This window comes from Rhinolophus hipposideros, assembly GCF_964194185.1.
Source record: "Rhinolophus hipposideros genome assembly, chromosome: 22".
Taxonomy (NCBI): Eukaryota; Metazoa; Chordata; class Mammalia; order Chiroptera; family Rhinolophidae; genus Rhinolophus; species Rhinolophus hipposideros.
The window spans coordinates 291,394-317,863 of record NC_138068.1 but is presented as its reverse complement, the minus strand read 5'-3'; the positions used below and the strand labels follow the sequence as shown (position 1 = coordinate 317,863).

Below are 26,470 nucleotides of genomic sequence, written 5' to 3'. Positions count from 1 at the left end.
TGAGTTTACGGAAGTAACCTCCAGGCCACCGGTCCTCACGGCAGCTCCACCTGCCCACCTCAGGTGTGGAGCTTCAGAAACAACTGAGATCACTCCCTTGACAAGGCACACGACAAACACGCACACCAACGTGTGTGTGTGCCCAGGAAGCAGTGTCAGATTTCTCTCCATAAAGCAGTAGTTCTCCCCCAGAAATGGTTCCCCCCACTGCCCCTGCTGCCACTCAGGACCCATGAAGAGGGGAGGTGGTTGCAGGACAAAGAGAACAGGAGGGGCCCTTGCCCAGTGCACCAGTGGACCGCCAGACACCCTCTTGGTTCCCAGGACCTGACCAATGAGCAGGGCAGCACAGTCCTGGGTCAGCTGTCTGGGGGACGGGTGCCAGGCTAGAGTGGCCAGGTTTAGCAAAAACAACAATCAAAGAAACCCCAAAACAGGATTATCTGTCCAGTTATATAAGTGTGTCCCATGCAATATTTAGGACATACTTATACTCCAAGTATCTGTTCTTTATGAGAAAATTCAAATTTAACTGGGTACTCTGTATTATATATGGAAACCCTGGGAGGACATTTAACCCTCCTAACCCACTCACTGCCACCTGACCCCTCCCGACCCCCACACGCCTAAGGACAGCAAATGTCCCCTGTTCTTCCCAACTGCCTCTGTGGGTTGCTGCATCGTAGGGGCCGAGTGGGCCGGTAGTGCCTCTGACCCAGACACAAGAGGGAGCAGAGAGGGGCTGCTGGCTCTGGAAGCCCCTCGCCAGAGGCTGGGGTCTCAGAGGCAGGCCTGGGTCCTGGGCTGCAAGGGTCTCGAGGGGGTCGACACACTCCCTGTTGCAGGCACAGCAACTGTTGAATGAGCCCCGAGTCCAGCTCTTCCCTGGCTCCCCTGGGTGGCGTCTCTCCCTGTCACCTTTGCCCTCAGGTGGACTGGCCTTTTCTGATGCAGTAGAAAAAGGGGAACCCATCAGAGTCCTCTAGAAAGAGGAAGGTACAGCTTGTGGGTGGTGTCAGGGGAGGAGTGCTTGACCAGGGGCTGAAAATGAGGAACCCTGGCCAGGCGGGACCCACCTGGAGAAGGTCATTGCCTCTGTAGGAACCAGAGGAAACAGGATCCAGACCAGCGGGGGTTTCCAGCCCACACTCATCCCCTTTCCTGGGAAGGAAGGTGTGTAGGCATGGGGGCCGCAAGCCATGAGCAAACAGCCTGGGGGCTCCTGCAGCAGCCCCACCAGCTGGCCTCTGCCGCTCCCCAGGGTGGTGCAGCGTGGGATTCCCTGGGCAGCTCCCTCGCACTGGGAGAGCTGGGGGCACCTAGCAGAGGCCTGGGCAGGGCACTGCTACCCCCAGCCTTCTCCTGGACACGGCTACACAGCCTTCGCCAGCTCTCACACAGCCTGCTCCCAGAGCGGCTTCTGCCTGCCTGGCTCCCCTCCCAACCGCAGGGACCTCCAGAGGTTGGGGAGGGTCCCACAGCAAGCTTGGCTCAGGGTCACGGGAAGCCCTGCATTTCCCCCCGGTGAGACCCCGGCCTCCGCTCAGGAAGACGTTAAGGCTCTCAACTTCTGGCCTGTCTATCCACCTTCAGTTTGAGGAGGAGAGGTGCTGCTCAAGGTGTGGGTGGCATGGGACAGGGGAGGATACAGGCAGAGGAGGGCCTGGGAAGGGTGTGGCCGCCACAGGTGGAAGGCTGTGTCCCCGGGGCGGGGCACGGCACAACTTGAGGGCCCCCACACCTGGGAACCCTTTGTGAGCCCATCACTGGGTGTCGCGTCTCCCCCCAGCAACAGTGACTCACAAAGCCAGCCGGCGGGGCCCCTGAAGGCCCAGGTCACAAAGGCCATTGAGACCAAGCCCTGAGGAGGCATGTCCCAAGACAGCCCCGCGGCGGGCGGGCTGGGCCTGGGCCTCCCACGTCGACCCCGGCCCAGGGACCGGGAGTTGGGGTTAGCGAGGAGCACCCCGCGGCTTCCACACCCATGTGTGTCGTCTGCTTCGTGAAGGCGCTGGTGCACGTGTTCAAGATCTACCTGACCGCCAGCTACACCTACAACTCCCGCAGCCGGCCGGTGGACTTCCGCTGGGAGGACGCGCGCGCCGCCGGGCGGGGAGGCAGCGCCCACGGCGCGCTAACGTGCGCGGCGGCCGCGGCCGGCGTGTGGCTGCTGCGCGGGGCGGCGCTGGGTGCGGACGCGCCCGGGAGGCCCATGCGGGGCGCGCGCAGCCAGGCGCTCTGCCTCCTGCAGCAGATCCGCGAGCTGCCGGGCCAGCTGGCCAGCTACGCGCTGGCCCACTCGCTGGGCCGCTGGCTCGTGTCCCCCGGCTCCATGTCCCTGATGACGCGCGCGCTGCTGCCGCTGCTGCAGCAGGGCCAGGAGCGCCTCGTGGAGCGCTACCTCGGCCGGCGCGCCAAGCTGGTGGCCTGTGACGGCCACGAGATCGACACCATGTTCATGGACCGCCGGCAGCACCCGGGCAGCGACGGCCGCGGCCTGCGCCTGGTCATCTGCTGCGAAGGCAACGCCGGCTTCTACGAGATGGGATGCCTGTCGGCGCCGCTGGAAGCCGGCTACTCGGTGCTGGGCTGGAACCACCCGGGCTTCGGGGGCAGCAGCGGCGAGCCCTTCCCTCAGCACGACGCCAACGCCATGGACGTGGTGGTCCAGTACGCGCTGCACCGCCTGCACTTCCCGCCTGCACACGTGGTGGTCTATGGCTGGTCCATCGGCGGCTTCACGGCCACCTGGGCCACCATGACGTACCCGGAGCTGGGTGCACTGGTCCTCGATGCCACCTTCGACGACCTCGTGCCGCTGGCCGTGAAGGTCATGCCCCACAGCTGGAAGGGGCTGGTGGTGCGCACCGTGCGCGAGCACTTCAACCTCAACGTCGCGGAGCAGCTGTGCCGCTACCCCGGGCCGGTGCTGCTGCTCCGGCGCACGCGGGACGACGTGGTCAGCACTTCGGGACGCCTGCGCCCCCTGCCGTCCGGCGACGTGGAAAGCAACCGCGGCAACGAGCTGCTGCTGCGCCTGTTGCAGCACCGCTACCCGGCTGTGATGGCGCGTGAGGGCCTCGCCATCGTGACTCGCTGGCTGCGCGCTGGCAGCCTGGCACAGGAGGCCGCTTTCTACGCGCGCCACCGCGTGGACGACGAGTGGTGCCTGGAACTGCTGCGCTCCTACCGCGCGAGCTGCGACGACAAGCAGGAGGACGAGGAGGCCTGGGGGCCCCACGGGCTCGCCTTCCCGTGGCTCGTGGGTCAGGGCCTCAGCCCACGGCGGCGCCGGCAGCTCGCGCTGTTCCTGGCTCGCAAGCACCTCAGGAACGTGGAGGCGACTCACTGCAGTCCGCTGGAGCCTGAGGACTTCCAGTTGCCCTGGAGGCTGTAGCCCGGCCCCTTGCAGGGCCAGTTTGCATATTCGCACACCTTCTGGGCCTCAGGTCCGTTCTCCTCCCCACATCCCGACCAGTGAAGCTGGTCCCGCCTGGGGATCCCGGCCTGGTGTCTGGGGGGGGGGAGGGTGTTCCCCACTCCTTTCTTTCTCTTCCTCCCTCGAACACTTGGGGATGTCCCAGTCTGCTCTCAACTCCTAAAGGGAATGCAAAGATTAAGCTGACCCAACTAATGGCAAATTGTGTGATGCGTGCCTTGGTCACCTCGAAAGGACGGTGGGAGCCCTAGGCGGTGCCCTTCACCTGGCCTGAGTTACAGGATGGCTCTGGGAAGGATGGTGTGGACGGGTCTGTGCAAGTCGCCCCTAGCTGTGAAGGACGTTGGCATTGGAGGTGTATAGAGCAGGTCTTAGCAGTTGGACCTTCCTAGAGTGTGGTGCTGCTGCTCGGTAGGGTCCCCCCCCACACACACAGCTTCTACCGGAGGCATGCACCGTGGGACCATAGTCTCAAAGGAACAGGTACAGCGGCATGCCCACATAGGGCTGCAGACACACCTGCATTGCCTCTCACTGCTGAGCACCTCCTTGAGCCAGACCTGGGCTGGGCTTTGTTCCTGGCTCAGGGATGCAATGCAGAAAGAGACAAACCCTCTGCTCACCACCACTTGTAATGTAGTTGCTTCCTTGCCATCTGCCCTGAACGGCATGAAGCAGGGACTGCTTGCTGGCTGTCCCTTGCCTCTGGGGACAAGGGCTGGCCAGGATGGGTTGAGCAAGAAACTCTGGAAAAACTGAAAAAGGCAAGCGGGGCGCAGATACGAGTAACTGGTCACACCAGCACCGGGTACAGCCACGATGCGCCTTGGCCAGTGGAGGCAGAGGCAGGTACGTAAGGTGACCAAAGTACCAGGAAGATGTGTGTGACAAGGAGGTGAGCTTTGAGCTGAGACAGGAAGAGGAGTCAGTCAGGGGGTGAGGGAAGGGGCTGTGTGCCTAGGGATCAGAGTGGCTTGGTTGCAAGGAAAGTAGTCCCAGAAAGGTCAAATCCTACAGGGTCTGAATACCATTTAAGGATTTGCTTCCAGGGGCAATTAGGTGACAAAGATGGTAAGTTGTGGGACTTGTCTCAGGGAGACAGGTTGCCAGCCGGTCACATATCTCCTATGAGAAGTTAGGCCAACTCTCATTCCAGAGTCTGCTGGAAGCCCCTCAACTAGCTGAGTGACCTTGGGCAAGTGACTAACCTAAGTGTCCTCATCTGTAAAGCGGGGAGGGCTCCACCTGCTTCAGCCGGTGGCTGTGAAAAGAACTGCGAGAACCCGGCAGTTCGCTGCACGGGGCCGGGCCGCTTCCCGGCGGGCGGGCGTGCTCATGCCCGAGTCAGCTGCGCGTGCATGACGCCCGGTGTCCGCCCGGGAACCTAGACGCCTCCAACCGGGTGAGGGCAGCGGCGCTTGCAGTGCACGAGGACGCATCGTGGTCACGTCTTTTTCTGCGCAACCCCCATACAATAAAAAAATCTCGGTAAATGGACGGACTAAAAAAGACAGACTGGGGGGAAAGGCTAACCCCAAAGTCAGGGAGTCGGGCCTTGGAGGGATCGCAAGCGGTCTGAGTATGACCCGTCCAGCTGCGTGTGCTGTGGCGCTCGTAGGGAGCGGCAAGCATCCCCGAGACCTCCAAAGGGCGGGGGTGGTTGGTTCCACGGCGCCATGTTGGCCGGTCTTCCCACTTCCCACCTTCCCAGGGTTCCTTCGGACCGTTCTACCTGTGCGTCTCGCTGGTGGAGCCGGCCTGGGCGGGATTCCTGTCCGGCTTCGTCCTCAGCCTTGGCCAATCGGGTGGGAGCGGATGAACAGGGAATGGGCCAAGCAACGCCCTTATTGGACAGCGCCAGTGAGGGCGGGACGAAGGCGGAGCGCACGTCAAAGCGGAAGTGGGCCGTCGCCTCGCTGATTACGTAATGCCGCGGCGGCCGAGGCGGTTCCGCTGGCTCGTGTGTGCACGGTGAGCGACTCCCAGTGCGGCCCGCTCGGCTACTACAGCGCCCGCGACCCCGCAGGCCCGGCCGCCGCCTGAACATGGACTCTGCCGGCCAAGGTACCGGCGGGCGCGGCGCCTCCGTCGCCTCCGGGCCCGGAGCGGCCCACGCTCCGCCCCTCCCCGGGTCGCGTCTCGGTCTCTCTGTGGCCTCCTCCGCCCGCCCGCCCCCCTGCCCGTGGTCAGCTCCCCGGCGCTCGACCACGAAGCTCCGGTGGTCGTGGCGAGGGTCCTCCGCCCGCGGCGTGGGCCGCCTCCCCCGCTGGGCCCCTCCCTCGTTCCCCGAGTTTTGGGTTCTCGCTCCGGGCAGCTCGCGTGTGCCGTCCCGGTCTGTCCGGGGCCTTCGGAGACACGGCCGTGCGGAGCGGGCTGAGGTGTGCGCGGCTCGCGGGGACGGACGCGGACGCGGGCTGACCGGGGGCCCCGCCGCCTTGGGGGTGGTGTCGCGGAGGGAGGGGCGTGGTGCGTCGGGGGCGCAGGGGGCGCGCCCGGCCGGCGTGCGGAGCGGACGCCCCGCTCCCGTGGGGGGGCGACCGGCGTGCGGAGCGGACGCCCCGCTCCCGTGGGGGGGCGACCGGCGTGCGGAGCGGACGCCCCGCTCCCGTGGGGGGGCGACCGGCGTGCGGAGCGGACGCCCCGCTCCCGTGGGGGGGCGACCGGCGTGCGGAGCGGACGCCCCGCTCCCGTGGGGGGGCGACCGGCGTGCGGAGCGGACGCCCCGCTCCCGTGGGGGGGCGACCGGCGTGCGGAGCGGACGCCCCGCTCCCGTGGGGGGGCGACCGGCGTGCGGAGCGGACGCCCCGCTCCCGTGGGGGGGCGACCGGCGTGCGGAGCGGACGCCCCGCTCCCGTGGGGGGGCGACCGGCGTGCGGAGCGGACGCCCCGCTCCCGTGGGGGGGCGACCGGCGTGCGGAGCGGACGCCCCGCTCCCGTGGGGGGGCGACCGGCGTGCGGAGCGGACGCCCCGCTCCCGTGGGGGGGCGACCGGCGTGCGGAGCGGACGCCCCGCTCCCGTGGGGGGGCGACCGGCGTGCGGAGCGGACGCCCCGCTCCCGTGGGGGGGCGACCGGCGTGCGGAGCGGACGCCCCGCTCCCGTGGGGGGGCGACCGGCGTGCGGAGCGGACGCCCCGCTCCCGTGGGGGGGCGACCGGCGTGCGGAGCGGACGCCCCGCTCCCGTGGGGGGGCGACCGGCGTGCGGAGCGGACGCCCCGCTCCCGTGGGGGGGCGACCGGCGTGCGGAGCGGACGCCCCGCTCCCGTGGGGGGGCGACCGGCGTGCGGAGCGGACGCCCCGCTCCCGTGGGGGGGCGACCGGCGTGCGGAGCGGACGCCCCGCTCCCGTGGGGGGGCGGCCGGCTGCGGAGCGGGCCCGGGAGACTCCGGTCTCCGGGGGTGACGGTCAGTCCCCTTGGGAGGCCTTCGGCAGGGGTGCCCGCCGCCCGCGTCGACAGGACCTCGGGGAGAGCTCCAGCCGCCGTTCCGCCGTGCGCCTTGGAATTCCTGGCTACGGGAGACGCCCTTCCGTAGACGTCCCTGCCTTTGACGGTGACCTGTAACGTAGCTGGGCGTCGGGAGCCCAGGGCTGTGATAGTTCAGGAGGCTTTTCGCTGCGGGACCTGCGCCTCTGCTTCGGGTCAGTGTCACAGGCCCTGCGTGCTGACGGTGAGACCGGCAGTTAACAGTAACCGGCACTTGCTGGGCGTGGGTCTCCACGATCTTCTCGGCTTTCTGAAGAACCCTGCGCGCAGAGAGCCCCCGGTCTCGGCCCGCTTTGCAGCTGATTACCCAGGGTTAGAGCTGGGGCTCCTAGCGGGAGGGGCTCGGGCCCCCAGGTTTGCCTGCGGCGCCAGCCCCACGCTTAGTCTCCGTGGGTCCTCTGCTAACACACTGGGCTGCCTCGGCATCCTCTAACGAGGCGTCTGCTGCAGGGCGTGCCTAGGTGGGGTCACCAGCGTGTCCAGTGCCCGCCACTTTGCTGAGTGCCCAGTTTCTGCCTGGGGGTGACTTCCGCGGGATCCAATTTTAGCTTTATAGCCAGATTAGAAGATAAAAACGGGCGTTTTTTAAGGCATTTACTGAATTTGAGTGGGTTCAGCATAAAGGGTACAGATGATGAAGTAGTCAGGTAGGTGATTTCAGCTAAACATCAGAATCGACTTCACTTTGTAAACACCTGTTGAGCACCAAGGAAGTACACAGCTCCAGTGACAGGACATGTGGGGGCCTAAGAAGGCATCTTTGCTTTTGAGTGCGCTCAGTCTATATTTAGCAGACTAGGATTTCGACAGTGGACAAAGGTACCTGCCATTAAGGAGACTTCTATTGCTTTCTAACCTCTGTGCCTTTTCTTTGAACCAATTTTCAAACGTGCCACACTCCGTACAACGTCTGTTTCTTCACAGAGTGCTGATCAAAGGGAGGGTGTTTTCAGTGCTGAGTGTATAAAAGTACTAAATGACACTCGTATGTCTGGAGTTGGAAAGAACTGAGCAGACCCATGTTTCCTTGCATGGGACCTTCCAAAGTTCATGCAGACCGGAAGCTGAATTTACTGTGAGCTGCAGGCACGGGAACCTGATCTGGGCATAGCAGAGGGGTGGAGGCGCTGTGCCCTCTGCACCCACTGTGAGCTGCGGGCCCTGCTGGGGACGGTCCAGGATGGACTCACTGGGACTTTTGTTTTGCCGCCTCCCTGCGGGGCTGATGACAAGCGTGTGCTCCATGGCTGTGAGTGTAGTGTGCGCTCTGGCAGATCAGATTTTGGAAAGTGGTGCTTGGTGTGTGTACAGCCGTATTGTGTTCCTTTGCTCTAAAAATGGCAGATCTGTGAGATCGGGCTGCTTCGTAGTGAAGGTTTCTTGTCTCAGAAGATAACTCTCCCCAGGTGAAACAGAGTTAGGGTATGGCTGCCATGCACCGCGTGTCTCGGGCCCTGAAGCAGCATCGGAGGGAACTGTGCTGTGGCTGCTGCAGTCCCGTGGCGGCACCGTCCTCACAGAACCTTTGAGAGCAGAGGCACTGTTAGTCCCGGCTCCCTCTCCCATCCCCCGCCCCTTGCCCCCTGTCCTTTCAGCCTTGCTCTCTCCCTTGGTGGAGCCCTCTACCCTGTTGACTTCTCTGTACCTTCTTACTTGCCGCTCTCTGGCCTCATTTTGTCCCTGGCAGATATCAACCTGAATTCTCCTAACAAAGGCCTGCTGTCCGACTCCATGACAGATGTCCCTGTTGACACTGCAGTGGCTGCCCAGACTCCTGCCGTGGAGGGGCTGACGGAGGCCGAGGAGGAGGAGCTCAGGGCCGAGCTCACCAAGGTGCTGTCCTGGGTTACCAGCAGGCGAAGCCTGAAGGCTCATGAGGGACCGCGATGCTGGCTGTGCTGGCAGAAATTACCCTGAGAGACCGTCCCCGGAGCAACTGCCCTGTGCAGCCTGTGCTTTGTACGTGCGTGGCACTGGTTGCTGCTGCCTGAGGATGGCCACACAGGGACAGCCGCTCTGGGCAAACCCTCTGCTGGCAGTCTCTCTGTTGGAATTAATACCACGTTTTCAAGACCCCACGAGTCTTATCTGCCCCTCAATCTTAATTTCTCCTTCAAAAATACTTCTATAAAAAGTGCCATGTGGTCTTTCTAAGACAGAGTCCCGTAAGGGGAAATAGGAGTTAAGAATAAAACCTCCAAGTGTAATTTGTATTCAAAGCGGCTGCCAAGAGTTTCTTTTCACCGTATGATGCAGAGGGTAGTAGTGACTCACTTGACATTCCAGGATCTGGAGAGATGAACTTGTGAACATCTGATTATAGTGTCCAGACAGTCAGGCAGAGGCTGAAGCAGTACTTGTCACAGGCCTTTGCTCTGTGTCCAGACAAGCCCTGTCTTGATGCATCGTGGGTATGGCCGTGGGTCTGAACAAAGCTAGGTGTGTAGATGAACCTCAGCCCCTGGAGCAGGTTTTAGGTCACGGAAGCATGAATGAACAAAGGTTAAGAGAAGAAGCAGGAAGTGTGAGGACACTTAGGCTTCATGTTTTATTTCAAATACGTTGGCTTAGAGACTAAAACCGCAGGTCTTTTTCAGAGTGGAATTGCAAAGTGAAGGCACTCTTATGTTACTTACAATTTTCAACTTGCACGTTCCCCTAGGCAACTAGCCTATGTGGCCTTAAGCCCCATCAGTCATTGCACCATAAATGAAACAGTTTCATCACTGGTTGAAACTGCTTGAGTGACTGGTAATAGTTTGGCCTTTGATGACACTGTATTTTTAAATTATTTCTTGTTTCAACTGTTTCCTAAAGTAGAATTTAGTAATGTACAGGGCTCTAAGCTGTGTTTTAGTGCTTTGATCCAAACAAGCAGTTTTTAGAATAGCTGTTTACACAGGAGCTGAAACCAGTGAGGGCTCTAAAGTAGGTTCTAACAATGCTCCCTTATGGTCACATTGGTTTTTTTTGTTTGTTTTTTTGTAAGACCTGAGGAGGTTCAGGATTTTATTGTCAGGATTCTTTCTGGTGTCCAACTTAAATTGCCTTAAGCGCAAATACGAATTTGCTTTTTGCTGTGGGACTGGCTTTTGCTGAGGTCTGGAGTTGACCGCAGGGATACACGTCATAAGGGCTGTCTCTGTCACCTGGGTCTCCGGCCACCCATCTGTTTGTCAGCTCTGTTTCCTTACCACTGTATGTGGAACTCCGCCACAGTGCACGTGGGGACTGGCTGCCGGAAATTCCGGCTTCTGTTCTCCGAGCCCAGACCCAGATCCCCGAGGGATGGGCTTCTCCCCTAACACCTGTGCCCAGTCCCCAGGAAGAGCTCTGGCAGGCCTTGCTTCATCATCCATGGGTAGGCACAGTGATTGGTAGCCCCCTTGGAAGTACTTGTCCTGGGGATGAGCTAGTTCTGCAGAAGAAGCTGGGGTCCCGGTACTGGATGAAAACTGCAGGTGTCTGCCGCAGACTGTTCCTGAGACGATTATGTCTCTGTAGGCAAAAAGTGCTGCATAATTCTAGAAGCCTCCCTGCAGTGTGCAGGGTGCCGGCCACGTCTGCAGCTGTGGCAGCGATCATGTCCACTGTGTGCTTTGCAGGTGGAAGAGGAGATCGTCACTCTGCGCCAGGTCCTGGCAGCTAAGGAGAGGCACTGTGGGGAGCTGAAGCGGAAGCTGGGCCTCTCCACCCTGGAGGGCCTGAAGCACAACCTGTCCCGCAGCTGGCATGACGTGCAGGTCTCTAATGCGTAGGTACCCTGATGCTGTGCGCCAGGCTGCCCCGGGGTGCCCTGGGTGTTCACCCTGTGAGCCCTCTGCCCAGAAGCCCCGGGACCTGGGGACTAGGCTGCCCTGAGTCCTTGACCGTGCACCTGTGCTTGTATTGATTCAAATGGCTTGGAGTCTACACGTATTTTACAAGGCGGGTGGACGCCCAAGCTAGTTGTCCAAGTAGGGTATGACAAGAAGATGTTTCAGGGTGCATATTGGGGACAGTCAGGCCCTTACTGAAGCCGACTTTCCTCTGGTCCCCATAGCTCAGTGTCTGCTGAAGTGGACATAAGTCCTTCTCATGAGTGTCACGTGGTCACAACGCCAGGACCTCCTAACCAGACATGACTCCGCTCTCTGAATTTGGGGGTGCAGCTGTGGGGCTCCTCTGAAATGTATCCTCCCACATGAGTGCACTGGGATTGTTCCCCATGACCCCACAGAAAGACAGATTGAATGGCATTTCCCAGGTCATCTGTGCAGAGCCTGTTCCTATCATAGCAAACTATAGGTTTTGAATGCCAGGGGTGGCTGTCAGAGAAGTGTGTGGGGCCCTGGTCTGTGCCCTGTTTCTGCTCACAGCACTGCTGTGCCCCGAAACCCTCCTGCACTGAATGACACCGGCAGTCCCTCGGCCTGATGGGAGAAGAGCTGGTCGCTTGTGCCGACCCCTTCTCAGGCCTCCCCTGGCCTGCATAGCAGGGCCTCGCACAAGCGTGGCCTGTTCTCTCGCAGGCTGGAGACCCAGCATCGTGCCAGCCGGACCTTCTCTGTTTTCCCTGGAATTCCACCTGCAGTTTGAAACCTGAGTTGAAATAATTTTTCTCAATAATTGACCACGGACTTTTTGTTTTCAGCTATGTGAAAACTTCTGAGAAACTTGGAGAGTGGAATGAGAAAATGACCCAATCAGACCTGTGAGTGCCTTTGCCCATAGCACCCCCTTCCCTCCTCCTCCCGATGTGTCTTCCAGCCAGGCAGGCCGAGCACTGGGCACAGGCTGAGCCGGCTGTTTGCTGGCTGTTTTGTTTCAGTAGAGTTTTCTCCTCTCCAACACAAATGAAACGATCCTTTGGACTTGTGGGGTGGGCTACAGTCGCTGAAGAGGTCCAGTCAGAACCCGGGCCGCACTGCAGACCCCTCTGCCTGGCACGGGGCCCTTAGATAAGAGGCCCTGCAGCGTCTCTGGCTTTCAAAGTGGCCAAGTGGTCGAGTGCCATCGGGGCTGGTGTCAATGGTGACCCTCTCTCCTTCCCTGCAGACTGAGGTCCTGCTGAGCACTTCTCCAGAACGTGACCAGCACTTTAGCACTTTGGGGGTCCTTGGGTGTGGGGAGCGGTGTGGGCCGTGCTGCTGGGATCCTAAAGACCCCACGTTGTCAGCCACGCGCACGTTACCAGTACAGCACGTACGGACAGTGTCCTGTGCAGCCCCGAATGGCGTCTGGCATCTTATTTGAAACCTTAAACAAGCTGATACCACTTCATTTATCTGTGCTCCCACCTGATTGCAACTCCTTTCAACCGGGTGGGGCCATGTTTAAAAATAGTCATGTTCTGGGATTTTCCGTCTCTTGTTTAGAAGGAAGTGCTGTGTGGTTTCCAGAGAACACAGCAGAAAGGCCTGTGTTGGGCTGAAAGGAAACGGGCTCTGCCAACCTTGTCTGGAGGTGCCTGGGACCCCGGCTTGGCTGGCTGTGTGCATGGAGCCTCTGCAGCCGGGTGTGCCCAGGGGCCCAGCAGGTCGTGTGTTCAGCTGTTAGTGTAACTTGACACACAGCCTGTCGCTGTGTAGGTGTTTAGGGGTGCTGGGAACCTTTGTTCCCCCCAGGATGGCTTTGTTCCCAGGTCAGCTTCTCCTCTGGTGCACGGGGCACCCAGCACCACAGCCCAACACAAGGTGGCCTGATGTGGACTCCCTATGGTCAGGAGCCATAAGCTCTTGCCGGCCGGACCGGGGTCAGAGTAGGGGTGGGGCAGCCCCCAAGGGAGATGCAGCAGAAGGTGCGTCCAGCTGATGGCGGGAGGAGGCTGCTGGCCATGGGGCTCTCTGCTGGTGTCTTCCTGAGAGGTGGGAGTGACTCCCCAGGGGCACTGGCCCGGTGGCACCAACAAGATACAGGTGCTGCTGCCCACACAACATCTGCCTCGGCTTGGCGGTTCCTGAAGGAGATGCTTGTGACCCCGGTTTCTGCACCCCAGAAATGCGGGGGCTGTGGGGTGCTGCCCCCACGGTCGTCACCAAGGACTCTGGGCACAGGCTCACGCCGCCTCCAGCCTGTGCCTCCCACATGTGGTCCTGAGCCACAGGGTTCTGGGAGGGTTTCTTGAAACACTCTGCTTCAGACTGTTTTATTCCGGCCAAGCAAGAAGGCGTTAACGTGATCGTCTGGACTTGCTCTTTGAGGGAAAACTGCGCTTGGAGACGTGTTCTGGATTTGTGTTTCTAAGTAGACTTGGCGTGTCTTCAGTTACTCTGCACCTGGTGTTTCTTGTTAACGACTGTCGCTCCAGGTGCACAGAAGCCTGTTTCTTGGAGATAATCTAAACTTAGCTCATTTTGAAATGAAAGCAATTCATCAGGTTAGATCTTAGTGTGGGGGCTAGCAGGCACTGCAAGTTAGGGGCCCCGAAGAAGGTTCTAGAGCCTTTCCTCCGCAGTCTGTGTGGTGTCACACCTGCCACAGGTGCTTCTTCACCATCATTGCCACTCTTGCCAGACCCTGAGACTGGTCATGGTGCAAGTGGCAGATCCAGGTAGAGATGCTGTCAGGTTAGAGAGCAGGGCCCGTGGCAGAAACAGCCAACGTGGGCAGGCTGCAGTGGTCGGAGGCTGGCCTGAGGACGGAGGGAGGGCAGCAAGGGGCCTTCTGCAGGCAGCGGTGGGGAGCAGGTGGGAGGGAAGGGTTCAGAGGTCTCACTGCTGGTGCTGTCGGACCCCACGCTCAGCTGTCACCACAGATGCCATCAGGGCGAGAAGGGCAGGCTGGCATCTTGGGAGCCCTGCCATCCCAAGCCATTACTTTATCGGGGTTGCCAGATTGGCCAGAAAAGAGCTCTTGGGTTCAGGCTGCTGTGTCTTTGTTGTGGTAGCAGCTGGATGAGGGCTGGAAGCTCCAGGCATTGGCTCTCCAGGTGGGCCCAGGCGTGTCCTTGCCGTCCCTGTGGCCGAGGCACCCTGCCCGGTCCGCTGATGTTGGGGTCACGGAGTCATGTCTCCTGTGATGCAGGTGTGTGAGGGTGGACTGGCGGAGGGCATAGAGGGGGCGGTCCTCGCTGGAAGCCTACACCTCCCTGGAGCTGAGTGGTGGCATGGCGCCGAGGTTCCCTGGTTCTGAAGGCACGGGGGGTGGGTGGGGCTGGAGGGCACTCCGGGGAGCGCACCCCCGTGGATTGGGTGACCCGTGTTCTCCTCTGTGGGCTGTCACACGAGAAGAGCCGGGAGCAGCCTCCTGAGGCTGTGGGGAGCGGCCTGCTGGGGCCCTGTGCTTCCCCAGTTAAAGTCGCTGTGGGAGAACTGGCATCACAGTGGGGACACCCATCATAGGAAGGATGTCATGCAAGGTTTGGAGGTCCCGGCCTGGTAGTGCTGCTTCTGTCCCTCTGGGGGGCCTGGAGCTTGGACGCATGTCCCTTCCATGGTGACCGGGCGAGCGTTCTGTGGGCACTTTGTGTCGTTGGCTTATAGGTGGTAGCCACCCCTTGTGTTTGGTTGGTTGAACTGGTGTTTCTTCTTGCCAGCTACAAGAAGACTCAGGAGACGCTGTCTCAGGCGGGGCAGAGGACGTCAGCTGCCTTGTCCACCGTGGGCTCTGCCATCAGCAGGAAGCTTGGAGACATGAGGTGAGGCCCTGGCCCGGCCAGCCTCTCTTCCCTGAGGCCTGGCCCTTCGGGGTGGTTTTGGGGACTTTACATCTATTAGAGGGTCTGAGGGCAGCCTGCTGGGGCCCCGGGGCTCAGAACACTCATAGATGTGGCCATACCCACCCCGGACTCTCGTCTGCAGGCTGTGCTGCTCCATTGGCGGCCTCTTTGCCGATACTGTATTTCTCGGGAGGGACAGCTGTGGGTGCCTTTGGGTGACTTCTGGGGTTGGGGTTGGTGAAGGAGAGTGCTTCTCATTGAAGTTCCGTGGACAGAGAAGGACTCGGGCCTGGGGGTCGGCGTCAGGACAGGCGTGGGGTCTCCTCGGGTGTGTGCCTGGCCCAGATCTCTTAGACAGTGTGCGCGCACGCCAGGGCTCTCAACCGAGTGTCCTATCCCAGAGGCTTGCGCGACCCTCATGGCCACCGAAGGTGACTCTTGAGCAGGGCCTGGGGCCCAGGGATTTCACTTTGGCTCGGGCACTTAGAGGACCCCAGCCTGATGGCCATGCCATCGCCCAGCTGGGACTCTGGGCCTTGGTGCCAGAGGCAGCGGTGTGATCCTGGATTGGCTGCCTCCCTGTGCCCTGGGGTTGTTAGGACTCCCTCCCAGGGGTTGTTAGGATGAGGTGCACATTGGAGAGTGACAGCCAGGCAATGTGCAGTGCCCGTCACCATTGCCAGCTCACTCCCTGACTTCAGGGAGTGCCTCCCTGTAGCCCTGAGAGAACCACACGGGGCATTGCCTGTGGGCTTGGTGTGCTGAGCGTGACTTTGAGTGTGCCCCCACTCTCACCCCTCGCCAGCCTCTACCCTGGGGGGCTCCCTCCCTTCCTGCCCACCTCCCAGGCCTGGCAGTTGCCTGCTGGGGACTCTGCTCTGGCCACTTAGCCAGAGGCAAAGACAGATGGTAACACTCCTGGGCACCTGCTCAGTCCAGCAAAGTATGATCCATGCCCAGCACCCTGCCCACCTTTTATTTTCTTTGTATCACAAAATTACCCCCTCCCCTACTTTCTTCTGAACCTTTTAAACCTTCAGAGAAGCTGAACAGTCATACGTGGTCTGTGTGTTAGCTCCGCGTGTGAGGACTGTGGCCTCCAGCTCCCGAGCAGCTGTGGCTGGGCGGGGAGGGGAGGGGGGTGTCCCTGTGGATCGCCTTATAAATGCCGGCCTTGCCGACCGTGGCTGTGATTTGGGCCCAGGACACACCCTGCCTCCTGTCCCCCCCCCCCCCCCCCCCCCCCCGTGACTCTGAGCTGGCAGCGAGGAGTCCTGCAGTTACTCCTCCCAGGTGTCTCACACTGAGCTAACACTTGCCTTGTGGCTGTGTTCCTGTAACAAATCTCCTTTAAAATAGATGACACTGTCACTGCTGTGCTCTGGGACACCTGCGTTGGCCACCTGAGCCGTCCCGTGGTAAGCCCAGTGACAGACCGATCACGTGCCACTGGTGGCCTGGCCTCGCTCCAGGGACGGCCGGGAGGCGAGGCGGGCTGTCCCCAGCACCGCTGGAGCGAGCAGCGTGTCAGGTTGTGCCGCTCTTTCCTCAAAATGCTCGTCTGATGACAGCACTTAAAGGAGGCAGCCCGTCTGCTCGGCGTCACCCGGGACGTTCTCTCTTCCTTTTGGGTCACTGACTTTTGAGTGTGTTCAGACTGCCCTGGGTGGAAAGTGGTGGAGACGGTGGGCGCGGTGCTGATGGCAGTGGCTGTGGGCGAGTCTGTCCCAGCCACTTCGATGGCGCAGCTCTGCACAGTCTGTTCTGGGGACAGTGCTGCCGACTTGGGGCATGCAGCTTCAGGTCACAGTGCTCAGGCCATGGCCAGCAGTGAGCCGGTTTCCTGTCACAGTGATGCTGGGATGGCTCCGTCCCCGTCCTCACTGTGCCTCCCGTGTGTGGAATTGCCACCTGTGCTCTGTGTGGGGTCCGCCAGGGGCTGGGACCAGGGGTCACTCAGGGTGCCTGGAGGGATCGTCCTGTTTGCTGGGGTGTCTCACCATGGGGCCTTTCATCTCCCACTGGTTTTGTCCTTTTGTGTTTCAGGGGTGCTGTGAACTCTGACGTCTCAGAGTCTTTGATATGCACCACTGTCACCACGTGGTCTCAGGTGGTTTCTGAGGCCCTGGCTGTTAACTTCCCTGGTTTAGGGCTTGAGCGTGGGAGTCCATTGCTTCCTGAGAATGTAAACTGGGTCCAGGGAGGTTCTGCCATGAGTTTGGGCCAGTGACCCCTAACTGGTCACTGCATTGCGACGTTTAGGGCCAGGCCTTCAGGACAACTGTCCAGGCCGGAGTCCTCAGTGGCCTGTCCAGGAGTAGCCCTGGGGCTTCAGGTGGCAGGACTGGGTTTGGGTAAGAGGGCGGGTCTTGGTCCAGCTTGGGGACCTTTGACAAGGCACCCTCCTTTCCTCACCCCCTCCTCCAACCCGAGGGGAGCAGGTCCTGCCGCTGACCTGAGTGGGCCCTGGGACTGTGTGTGTGGCTCTGAAAGGACCTCCCTGTGGGGCAGCCTCAGTATTAGAGACCTGGCCTGGCTGGAAGTGGAGGGGGTTGTGCTGCCCCTCGCCCAGGCCCTTGGACTCATGCTGGCTTCTAGGTGATGGGGCCGGAGTGCCGAGTGCTCACCCTAACGCCGTCCTAAGACCTGTTGCCCGGGGTCTGTAGGACGCAGGCTGCTATGCCAAGGTGCAGTGTGCAGCTGAGCTGGGTGACTTGGTTCCGGGGCGCCTTGGCGCATCTCTCACCTTTGCACTGCTCGTCCCTTTGGGGCTTCTTCCCTCCAGCTTCCAAACAGGGTCATGGATGTGCAGGGAGGGCCCTTGTAGGTGACCGCACCCAGGGGGCGGAGCCGTGGGGTGTGCAGGTGTCTGTTATTGTGCCAGAAAGTAGCAGCCCGCCCCCAAGTCGGGCTTGGGACACGTCCTGATCTCCCTGGCAGTGTGAGGACTAGAGCGTGGCCTCCCAGAGCCCGAGTGGAGGGCTGGGCGGGCACTGGCCTCCCTTCCTAACCCCGCGTTTCTTCTCTCCTGCTGCCACCTTTCAGGGCTCGTCCATTCTCGCACTCCTTTAGGTAAGCCTGACTCTGGACACACCTGTGGAGGGCTTTGCTCTGCCTCGGCAGGGCGGGCTCCGCTGGGCCGTGGAGGTGCTGGATGAGGTGGTGAGGGGCCCCTCCCAGCACGAGAGAACACACGCTGGCTTCTTGAGCTGTGGTCCCCATGGCCCATCACCAGCGGCTTAGCGGGTGCAGGGCTCCTCCCCAGGCTTCCCTGCCACCTGGGCGCTGTGGCAGCCTGCCCCACCAGCCTCACAGCTGCCCATCTGCGTTCTCCCCGTCTGTTCCCAAAGAGACACGCTCTTGTGTCCTATGCCCTGCACCCTCCTGAGAAGCAGCCCCCCCCTTCAAGGGGCGCTCGTCTCATTTGTGACGTGAGAGCACACGCGCTGCATGGGGCAGCACCGAGACCCAGTCAGACCCCTCCCCCACCCCCCGCCATCCCCCTCCAGTGACACCAGCACCAGTGTCACACACTGTTCTGGATGGGAGGGCTGCGACCCAAATTCAGAACACTCTGCGATGATAAATGTTTTTACCTTCTTGACCTGGTGGTTTCTCTTTTGCCAAAAAGTCATTGCACTTGCTGTGAGGTCAAGTAAGGACATCTGCCAGCTGTTTGTTTCAAAAGCTTCTCTCGAGGCCCAGGCCTCAGTCTCCCTCAGCAGGTCACACTTCTGGGCGACTGGAGTGGGAGGGAGCAGCTGGGGTTGCGTTCTCCTCCTGGTGGGGGCCTGACGAGGCTTCCCGCTCCTGCTCCCACACGTGCTGGGTGTGGGGCTCCCGCCACCCACCCCGCGGTCAGGTTTCCGCGTGACCCGAGCTGATGCGCCCTAACTCTTGCTTCCCTCTCTGCTTTTCCCACGCTTCCAAGCAGCAGCTCCGCCATCCGCCACTCGATAAGTATGCCGGCCATGAGGTAACGTGCGCTCCGCCCAGAGCCCGCGGGGCCGGGTGGGAGCGGGCGCCCCCTTCTGCTCAGCCTCGCTGCCCGTCCCTGGGCCGAGGACCACCTTCCCCTCCTGTGGGAAACGCCTTGGGGAAAGCCCTTGTAGGCTGGAAGAGCTGGTGGGGTGGAGGCGCAGAGGAGACTGGTGTGCACAACTGGTCTCTATCCGGAACGGGCCAGGGAGGGGCAGAGGCTCTGACCCGTATCTGGCATCGTGAGGCCTGTGTGGTTTTATGTGCTCCTGGAATGGATCCCTGCTCTCCCGAGAGGCCCAGTAGTCGTGGCCTGTTCTCGTCGAAGTCCCTGCCTGTTTCCTCCCTCTCTGCTCCTGTCCTTGTTGCTGATGCCACACTCGAGAGCATGCTGGGAGTCCTTGACAGGCTGCCTGTAGAGGCCTGGGGGCTGGGTGGCGCTGAGGCTAGCCTGCTTTCCCCTCCTCTGCCTCCTTACCACCCCCTGTCCCAGGATGCACTTGGTTCTCCTTGTACTTCACTCAGGGGAGATATGTGTGAAGGACACGTGGCACTTTTCCTAAGCCAGCGCAGGTACAGAAAGTTACCTGCAGAAAGGCAGCAGAAAGGTGCCCCACACCCATCCATGGTCCAGGTTGGGTCTGCAGCTCGGCCACATGAGGCCTGGATCTTACCAGCTGGTGGCATGCGGACCTTCTGTCCCTGTGGTGGGCGAGTGTGGCTGACCTCGGTTCTGACCCGGTGAAACTTCTGAATGACCTCTGCTGGGCTCTCGTCAGGGGGTGTGCCCCCCTCCCCTTCTTCTGCCTTGTCACATTTGTGCAGTGAGACTTCAGGAAGCCACTGGGGATCTTCCCGGAGGGTTACCCTGACCCCGAGGCCCTTTAAACTCAGGAGGACAACACAACGGTTTGTTCCTTGTACTGACATCTCTTCCCTTTCTCTTTAAAGGAATTCTGCAACCTTCAAGTCATTTGAAGACCGAGTTGGGACCATAAAGGTAACTGTACCTGGACCGTTTGATTCTCTTGCTGGGGTGTGACCTGGCACTTAGTAAATTATGTAATTGTTGTACATTCACAAGCAGTTATAGGAAGTCATGCAGAGGGCCCTGGACCTGTGGCAGTTTCCCCAGTGGTGACATTGCAATACCATAACCACGATGTGATACTTGACAGTCAGGACAGCGAGCGGTTCCATCCCCACTGAGACCCTCATGGTGCCCACCTCCCTTCCTCCTGCCCTACCCTGGCAGCCACGAGTCTGCTCTCCGTTTGCATAGTTCTGCAACGTCAAGAAAGTCATATACCTGGAACCAAACAGTGTGTACCCTTTTGGGATTGGCTCTTGTCACTGCATAATTTCTAGGAGATATGTCTAGCCCGTTGCCTGTGTCAGTGGTTTGTTCCGTTTTATTGCTAAGTAGTGCTCACGTCTCGAAACTCACACGGAGAATTGAATACCTTGAGTTCCCAGCAGGGGCCTCCGATCAGCCTGGCGTTATGTGCTCTGTCTCAGTTTTTTCTTTTTTGGTCTTTTTCTATGTAGTCTAAGGTGGTGGGTGGCAGAGAGAATGGCAGTGACAGCCTTCCGTCCCCGACTGGGAGTGACAACAAGCCCCTGCCCGAGCACACACCTTTCTAAGCCCACAGCAGCTTTGCCCGGCCACAGGACAAGAAGACACCCTCACCGCCACACCTTCCACTGCAGCATGGAGTGCCAGCCAGGCCGCGGGCGGGCGCAGTGAGCGGTTCTGAGGACAGTCGTGCCATCCACACGTAGATGTGGCCGCTGCGTCGCATAAACTTAGACAACAGTCTGCACACAGATGCTTTACACTGAGGTCTGTGATGCTGTCACAGGTCACCGCGCCGTCCTTCCTTGGCTGCAGGAAGTAGGCGGGGCAGGGGTCGTGGCCAAGCTCCCTTTGCAATCTTGTTAGTTCGTCAGGATGCCTAAAGAACGGGAAGAGCAGAGCGAGGAGTATCAGTGTCTTTTCTAACCTTGGTCTTCCCTGAGTCACAGCTTCTGAGACCCTCCAAGAAGAAACAGATTATCAGCAGCTGCCTAATTGTTACAATAATAATCTAGCTTTAACAGAAGCAAATTCTTTATTTTTTAAATGCAGTGGATTTTTCAAAATTTAAAACTAAGCAAAGCAGCTTTAGCCTCATAGTTAGACAATATTTGTTTGGACTCAAGCTGAAGTACAAGCCTTATGTCGCCTTATGCTTTATTTGTTTATAATGTTTTTATATATGAAAACGAGGGTTTCTTAGTGGGTTTTGAGCACTAGGATTCTGCAGTTAGCCTGAGGGCAGCATGCCTGTACCGTGGTGTGTGTTTTTTCACTAACGCGCTCCATCCCAGTGGGTGAAACTCGCTTCTCTGTCCTCAATGACCGAGGCAGCTCCCGCTGGCCAGAGGGCTCCTGGGCTCCAGGAGAAGGAAAAGCCAGCATCCTCCATAGTGGTGTGGCCAGGCCCGGCCGGCATGTCCCTGGTCAGTGGCTCCAACCTGCCTGTTTACCATACGCCAGGGCCAAGTGAGCAGCTGGTGGATCCTGCAGGGCAGGTCCAGGCTGGGTGCGGGGTCAGCTAGAACTCTGCTGTCACCTTTCTCAGGAGCTACAAAGATCTCTCCCATTTTGAAGCGGCCACAGCCCAGCAGCCTCACCCAGGGCCCCACATGGCGGGTATGTCTGGAGGGCCAGCTGTGCCTTACTGGCTCTGAGGGGTGGGGTGCGCTCTAGCCTGCATGTGTATCTGTCTGTGCCCCTCCTGGGGGCCTGTCGGCTCAGTGTCCACTTTGGGGGACAGTGATGTGCTCTCTGGACCTGGGTGTCTGCTGGTCCACGCTGGTGCCATGGGAAGAATGCCATGCAATGTCCTCTCTCCAGAGTAAGAATGTCTCAGATGGGCTGCGGAGAAGGCAAGCTTTGTCTTCTCCTTGAAGTAAATAATGGGTACTCCGTCAATAAAGCACTCTGGGGGCAAAGCCACTTTAGCCGTGTGTGTCTTACTTCATTCCGGAAGGTGATGAAAGTGGCGAACAAACCAATGGACACGGTTGCTGTGGCGTGAGCCCACATCCCAGGGAGAGGCAGGCAGGAAGTAATGGTGTGAAACACAAATTCCAGACCTTCAGTGCTGTGAAGAAAGACTGATGTGCTGTGACAGCATATAAAGGTGATAAGCCTGTGGGCTCTGTGAAGAAGGGGCGTGGAGGACGAGGGGGGCCAACAGGTTAACCCCCCCGGTCAGGTGAGCTGCAGGAGTTGGCCACACCAGCCAGGAGGCACCCCTTGGAGGGGTGGCCTGGGTGAGGGCTGCCTCTAGCTGCTCTTAGAGCCACTGCTGTGAGCAGCGAGGCCACATGCATCCCTCGGCCGCGTGGCAGAGCTCACTGAGCAGTGGCAGCAGGAAGGAGAGGGTCCTGCTGCTCGGACCAGTGGTGCGCCGGCTGTGACTCTACTGTGCAGCCCGAGCCACAGGAAGATGACCGGCAAGTGACTGGTCTGAAGGAACACAGCAGCGCAGAGTGAATATGAGCTCAGGCGGCACGGACCCTGCCTGGGGCCTGGGGCCTCAGAGGGCAGGGCAGACAGCTGCCTCACAGGCCTGCCTCACGGCACTCTTGTCAAGTTTTAAGATGATCCTTCTACAGGATCCGAAACAAGCACAACCAGCCGTGCTCAGAAGCCACCCAGCTTCTGACAACCGTTCATCCTTCCAGCCTTTGTCCTGCACAAACCAGCAAGTGGAATGCACTCATTCCCGTCCCTTTCTTATCAGGAGATGGCATGCAGGGCCTGTGACCTGCTTTCCCTGCTTAGCGCCACGCTGCAGTGTCAGCCACACCCCCGGCCCAGGCCCTGCAGGGACAGCTGCCCACTGCCTCGCAGGAGCCCACTGCCCGTCTCAGGTGTTCACAGCGGGAACCCCCTACCAGGGCATCGACCTCCTTTGCAGTCAGGGAGCCAGGCGTGCCCCAAATGTGACAGCCGGGGAAGTTAGTGACTTGCAGTTTTCAGAGGCAGTCCCCGCATGACAGTCCAATGTGACAGTGAGCTGGTACAAAGGGTGGGAAGCACCACAGCTGTGTGCAATCAACATTTACCCTCATTTATGCTGCAAATGGGTGTCATGTGGTCTTCACTTATTAAATGTCCTGGGGGAAGAGTCCAGCGGGCTTTTGTGGGGTACAAGGGTGAATTTAACATGGACCCAGGCCTCAGGAACTTTGCACTTCCATTTGTGGGGAAGACGGTGTTTCCCTGAATAACTGACTTGTGTGAGCCCAGGGCCTGCTCTCTAAAGCCTCAGTTCCCTCATCGCAGGGTGAGGCTGATGGGTCCCCCTCGCCCGATAGAAGGCCATGGGAAGCATATGGGTATCCTTCCTGTCTTATTTTCTCCCAACAGGTTGTCTTGCTTATTTATAAAGTATTTGTGATAAGGGACTTTAGGTAGCATGCGTCTTATTTTGCTCTCAGGAGCAAAGTAAGCCTTTGTGTCCATTTTTCTTTAACATTCCTTTTGAATGTGCTTACTTGTACAGTAGGCAGGTTTTCGTTTTCACTGTTATATAAATAACGCCAAGAGCTGCCTAGTGCCAACAGCTTTTACTGTATTTGGGACCATTTTCTTAGGAAGAATGTCCCTAAAGCAGAACTAGGTTAGGGGGTCTCCCTAAGACCGGATTCATTTGTTTTTGTAGCTCCCAACACAGGCTGGACACGGCTTCAGCTTCAGTCTGAAATTGGTGCCCACTTCTTGTCTCATTTATCCTATGATTCTGGCCCCAGATCTTTCACCCGCTGAATCAACAGACCCAGATATCAGCCTGGCCTTTCTGCTGCTTGGTTTTCATGGGCCTTTTCTTGCTGCCTGCTTGATACTGCACAGTTTAATGACTGCAAGGAGACTTCCCGAGCTCTCTGCCACTTATAGGCCCAGAGCTTGGGACCAACTGGGCAGTCCAGGGCCAGCATGATGGTAAAGAGGTGTACGAGGGCTGAGGGAGATGGGGGCCGGGACTTGTTGGCCAAGAGTTTGAATTTTACTGTCATAGGAAGCCTTGGATGTCACCAGGTTTCCGTTATAAGAAGACAAATGGCTAATGGCAAGAGTGGAAAGCCCGGAGGCGGGAGCACTGACCAGAAAGGCCTGTGGGAGTGGCTTTTAGGATGAAAACCGTCACATATCGCTGTAGGAGGAACAGAGCAGGGAGTCTAGATAGGGAAGGTCTCTCCTCCCTCGGAGTCAATGGGAGGAGCCGGGGAGGGAAGGGAGTGAAAGTTGGTTTCTGCCCTTCCACGTCGTTTGTAGGTGGTTCTGGCGGGGGTGGGGGGACTGGATGATGGAAGTGGCCCTTTGGTGACTGCGCAGGAAGGAAGTCCTATCTCTGCGCTCTAGGGAGGAGCAAACGTCAGTCCCCAACAGTGGCTGGTTGGGGGGCGTCGGCCTCCGGGTCATGTCTCAGCAGTTCCCTCTCGCGTTCTTCGATGACAATCACGTTTTCTCCACCTTACGTAAAGCGCTGCACACTCAGCTTCGAGACAAGTCCCCGCACCTCTTCTTCCGTGCGGCACCTGCCCGCTCACCTAAGAGCACCTTGGGCGTCCGCCGCAGGCCTCGCCACCGCCTGGCGGCCGGCGCTTCCGGCTCCACAGAACAAGCTCCGCCCCCAGTTCTGGGGCCTCGGCCCCCGGGCTGTCATTTGGGACTCCGCCCCGAGGTGGGCGGAGCCTCTGCCTAGTGCTCTGGGCGCACGCGCGGCCTGCCTCGTCCGCGACTGCGACTCGCCGGAGCCCACGTCCTTCCGGGGGCGCGCGCGCCGGTGCGGGTGCGTGCGTGAGCGTGCGCGCCCCCGCTCTGCCGGTACTGCTCCCGCGCCCTCTGCCGCTGCCCCCGCCGCTGCCGCCGACGCCCGGGGTCCCCGAGGTGCAGCCCCGGCTGAGGAGCGCGTCGGCCGGCTGCCCAGAGCGTCGCGGAGCGGAGCCGCGGAGCCGCGGAGTCGGCGGGCGGGCGGGCGGGCGGGCGCGCGGACAGGTGAGCTCGCGGCGGCCCGGCGGGCCTCGCGCCAGACGCGGTGGGTGGCGGGCGCGGGCCGAGGCAGTGGCGGGGCTGGCGGGGGCCTCGGGGTGAAGTCGGGGGGCGGCCGGGCGTGAGGGGGCCCTCGGGGCGACGGGCGGCGCGCCCGCGGCCGGCAATGGCGGCGCCCCTCGCGCGGGGTCCGGGCCGCGGGGCGGGGAGGGGCGGCGCGCGCCCGCGGGGGGGGGTCGCGCCCGCGCCCGGGCCGTCGGGGTCCTCGCGGGTCGCGGCGGCGCGCGGCCCCTTCCCCGCTGCGCTGTCCGCGTGGCCGCGCGGTCCTCGCCTTCCGTGTGTCGGTGCCCGTGGGGCCCAGGCAGCGCCGGCCCGCGCGCCCGGCCGCTGGTCCCTCTGCGTTCACTCCGGGTGGCGCGCGGGTTCCCGGCTTGACCCCCTCCGTTGAGGGTTGGGCCTGACGGGCGTTTCCCCGCCGGTCGTGACCCAGCGGCGCGGTGTCGGGGTTGTTAGGGACCCTTTGCCGGCTCCGCTGTCCGCTTAAAACCCTCTTGATGACAAGGGCGTGACGCCGCCGAGCGGCCCCCGTCACCGTGGGTGCGCAGAGGCCGAGCCGGCCAGGACCTGTGTGCATTGACTGGCTTCTCTCCTGTGAAATGTGCTGACTTTCAGGATCGAGGACGGTGGCAGATGGGCGACGAGATGGGAAGCCTTTGGGGGGTGCCGGTCTGGGCTGCCCTCCTGTCACCTGTGTCGCGGTTCGAGGACTCGGGGGCAGGGCTGGCCGGCTGTGTGGCAGCCGTGCCTCGGTGGTGCAGCCGGCATTGTCTCCCAGCGGTCGTGGCTGGTGACCGGGGACCAGCAGCGGCCTCGGGGACACGAGTGTGGCGGGGCGCCTTCGGCCGAGCGCGAGGCAGAGCGTCGGCGGGGCGGTGTGCTGAGCGCACCCCCGGGCGTGGGGGGCACTGAGCCGCTGTGGCCCCCCCGGGGACCCGTCGGGCCGTCCCCACCCCTGTGGCCTGGCTCCTGGTTCTCTGTCCCCTCCTGTTTGCCGCGCTCTGAGCACACACACGTGCGGTTTTCAGGCCTGCGCGGAACACTCAACCTCCTCACCCGCGTGCTCCCGGAGGCCAGGCCAGGCCTTCCCTGACCGCTCTCCCCCAGGTTTCAGCCTGCTGCCTCCTGTGTCCGGGCTCCCTTCTCTGATCTCCCACGGCACCTAATTGCTTTAATGTCCCATTTAATACACGTGTTTGTTACACTTACTGTTTTACCGTGAGGTAAGGTCCATAGAGAGACTTTTCTGTGCAAAGAACAGTCGCTGGCAATACTGTGTGTCCAGTAAATACTTGTTGAATGAATGGAAGCTACGAGCCCGCTGACAGCTACGATGACTTTGTCACTGGAAGTCATCGTGCGTGAGTACTGAGCACTTACTGGGTTCCAAGGGAGGTCTGTGGCAAGTCGCCTGCCCTTTGGGCACAGAGCCAGTCACCAGGCAGGTCACAGGTGCTCGGGGCATCCCCGGGAATCTTTGTGGTTATTTCAAAATAATAAAGCTTCTAAAGTCAGATTTCCACTGGTGATAATGCGTTCAGAAATTTTGTGTTTGGTTACCCCCCCCCCCCAAAAAAAAACCAAAATCCCACATGCTGGTCTTAACACCGGGTGACATGGGTGGGTTAAGTGGAGGGAGGCGGAGTAATCTGTTTGAAAATGAGCTGTTGTCTCTGTGCTGCTGTGATGAAGCCAAACTGGGTCCTGCTTTGTGACGGAAGGCTCTAGGGGAGTCTCTAGAACCTTCACCTCGTGCCCATCTTAACTCAGAGCGGGTGGGTGGATGTTCCTGTGTTGCTGAGGCAACTCTTAATGTCCGGGGCTTGAA

The 26,470-nt window shown here is 60.3% G+C and overlaps 3 protein-coding genes across 12 annotated transcripts in view; all 3 read left to right on the top strand.

Annotated features, from left to right (window-relative positions):
* The first annotated feature begins 1,854 nt into the window (after positions 1-1,854).
* On the top strand, positions 1,855-3,485 carry ABHD16B (abhydrolase domain containing 16B). The gene has a single exon (XM_081034481.1). It carries the CDS (start codon positions 1,985-1,987, stop codon positions 3,395-3,397), a length of 1,413 nt encoding a protein of 470 aa, XP_080890607.1. The 5' UTR covers positions 1,855-1,984; the 3' UTR covers positions 3,398-3,485.
* A 1,864-nt stretch (positions 3,486-5,349) lies between these two features.
* On the top strand, positions 5,350-21,546 carry TPD52L2 (TPD52 like 2). 10 transcript variants are annotated; one of them, XM_081034484.1, is made up of 9 exons: positions 5,350-5,503; positions 8,610-8,755; positions 10,528-10,676; positions 11,556-11,615; positions 14,439-14,540; positions 17,607-17,633; positions 18,496-18,537; positions 19,491-19,539; positions 20,088-21,544. In XM_081034484.1, the coding sequence occupies exons 1-9, from the start codon at positions 5,485-5,487 to the stop codon at positions 20,181-20,183; spliced, it is 690 nt and encodes a 229-aa protein (XP_080890610.1). In that variant the 5' UTR covers positions 5,350-5,484; the 3' UTR covers positions 20,184-21,544. The 10 variants fall into 10 exon arrangements, with proteins under 10 accessions (XP_080890610.1, XP_080890608.1, XP_080890615.1 ...); XM_081034482.1 differs by having other exon boundaries at positions 18,493-18,537; XM_081034486.1 differs by lacking the exon at positions 5,350-5,503 and adding an exon at positions 5,615-5,817 and having other exon boundaries at positions 18,493-18,537.
* A 2,790-nt stretch (positions 21,547-24,336) lies between these two features.
* Positions 24,337-26,470, top strand: part of DNAJC5 (DnaJ heat shock protein family (Hsp40) member C5) — a 30,732-nt gene continuing 28,598 nt past the window's right edge. The window contains exon 1 of the mRNA XM_081034322.1: positions 24,337-24,591. The gene's annotated coding sequence lies outside the window, so the exon portion shown is untranslated. The remainder of the gene's footprint in view (positions 24,592-26,470) is intronic.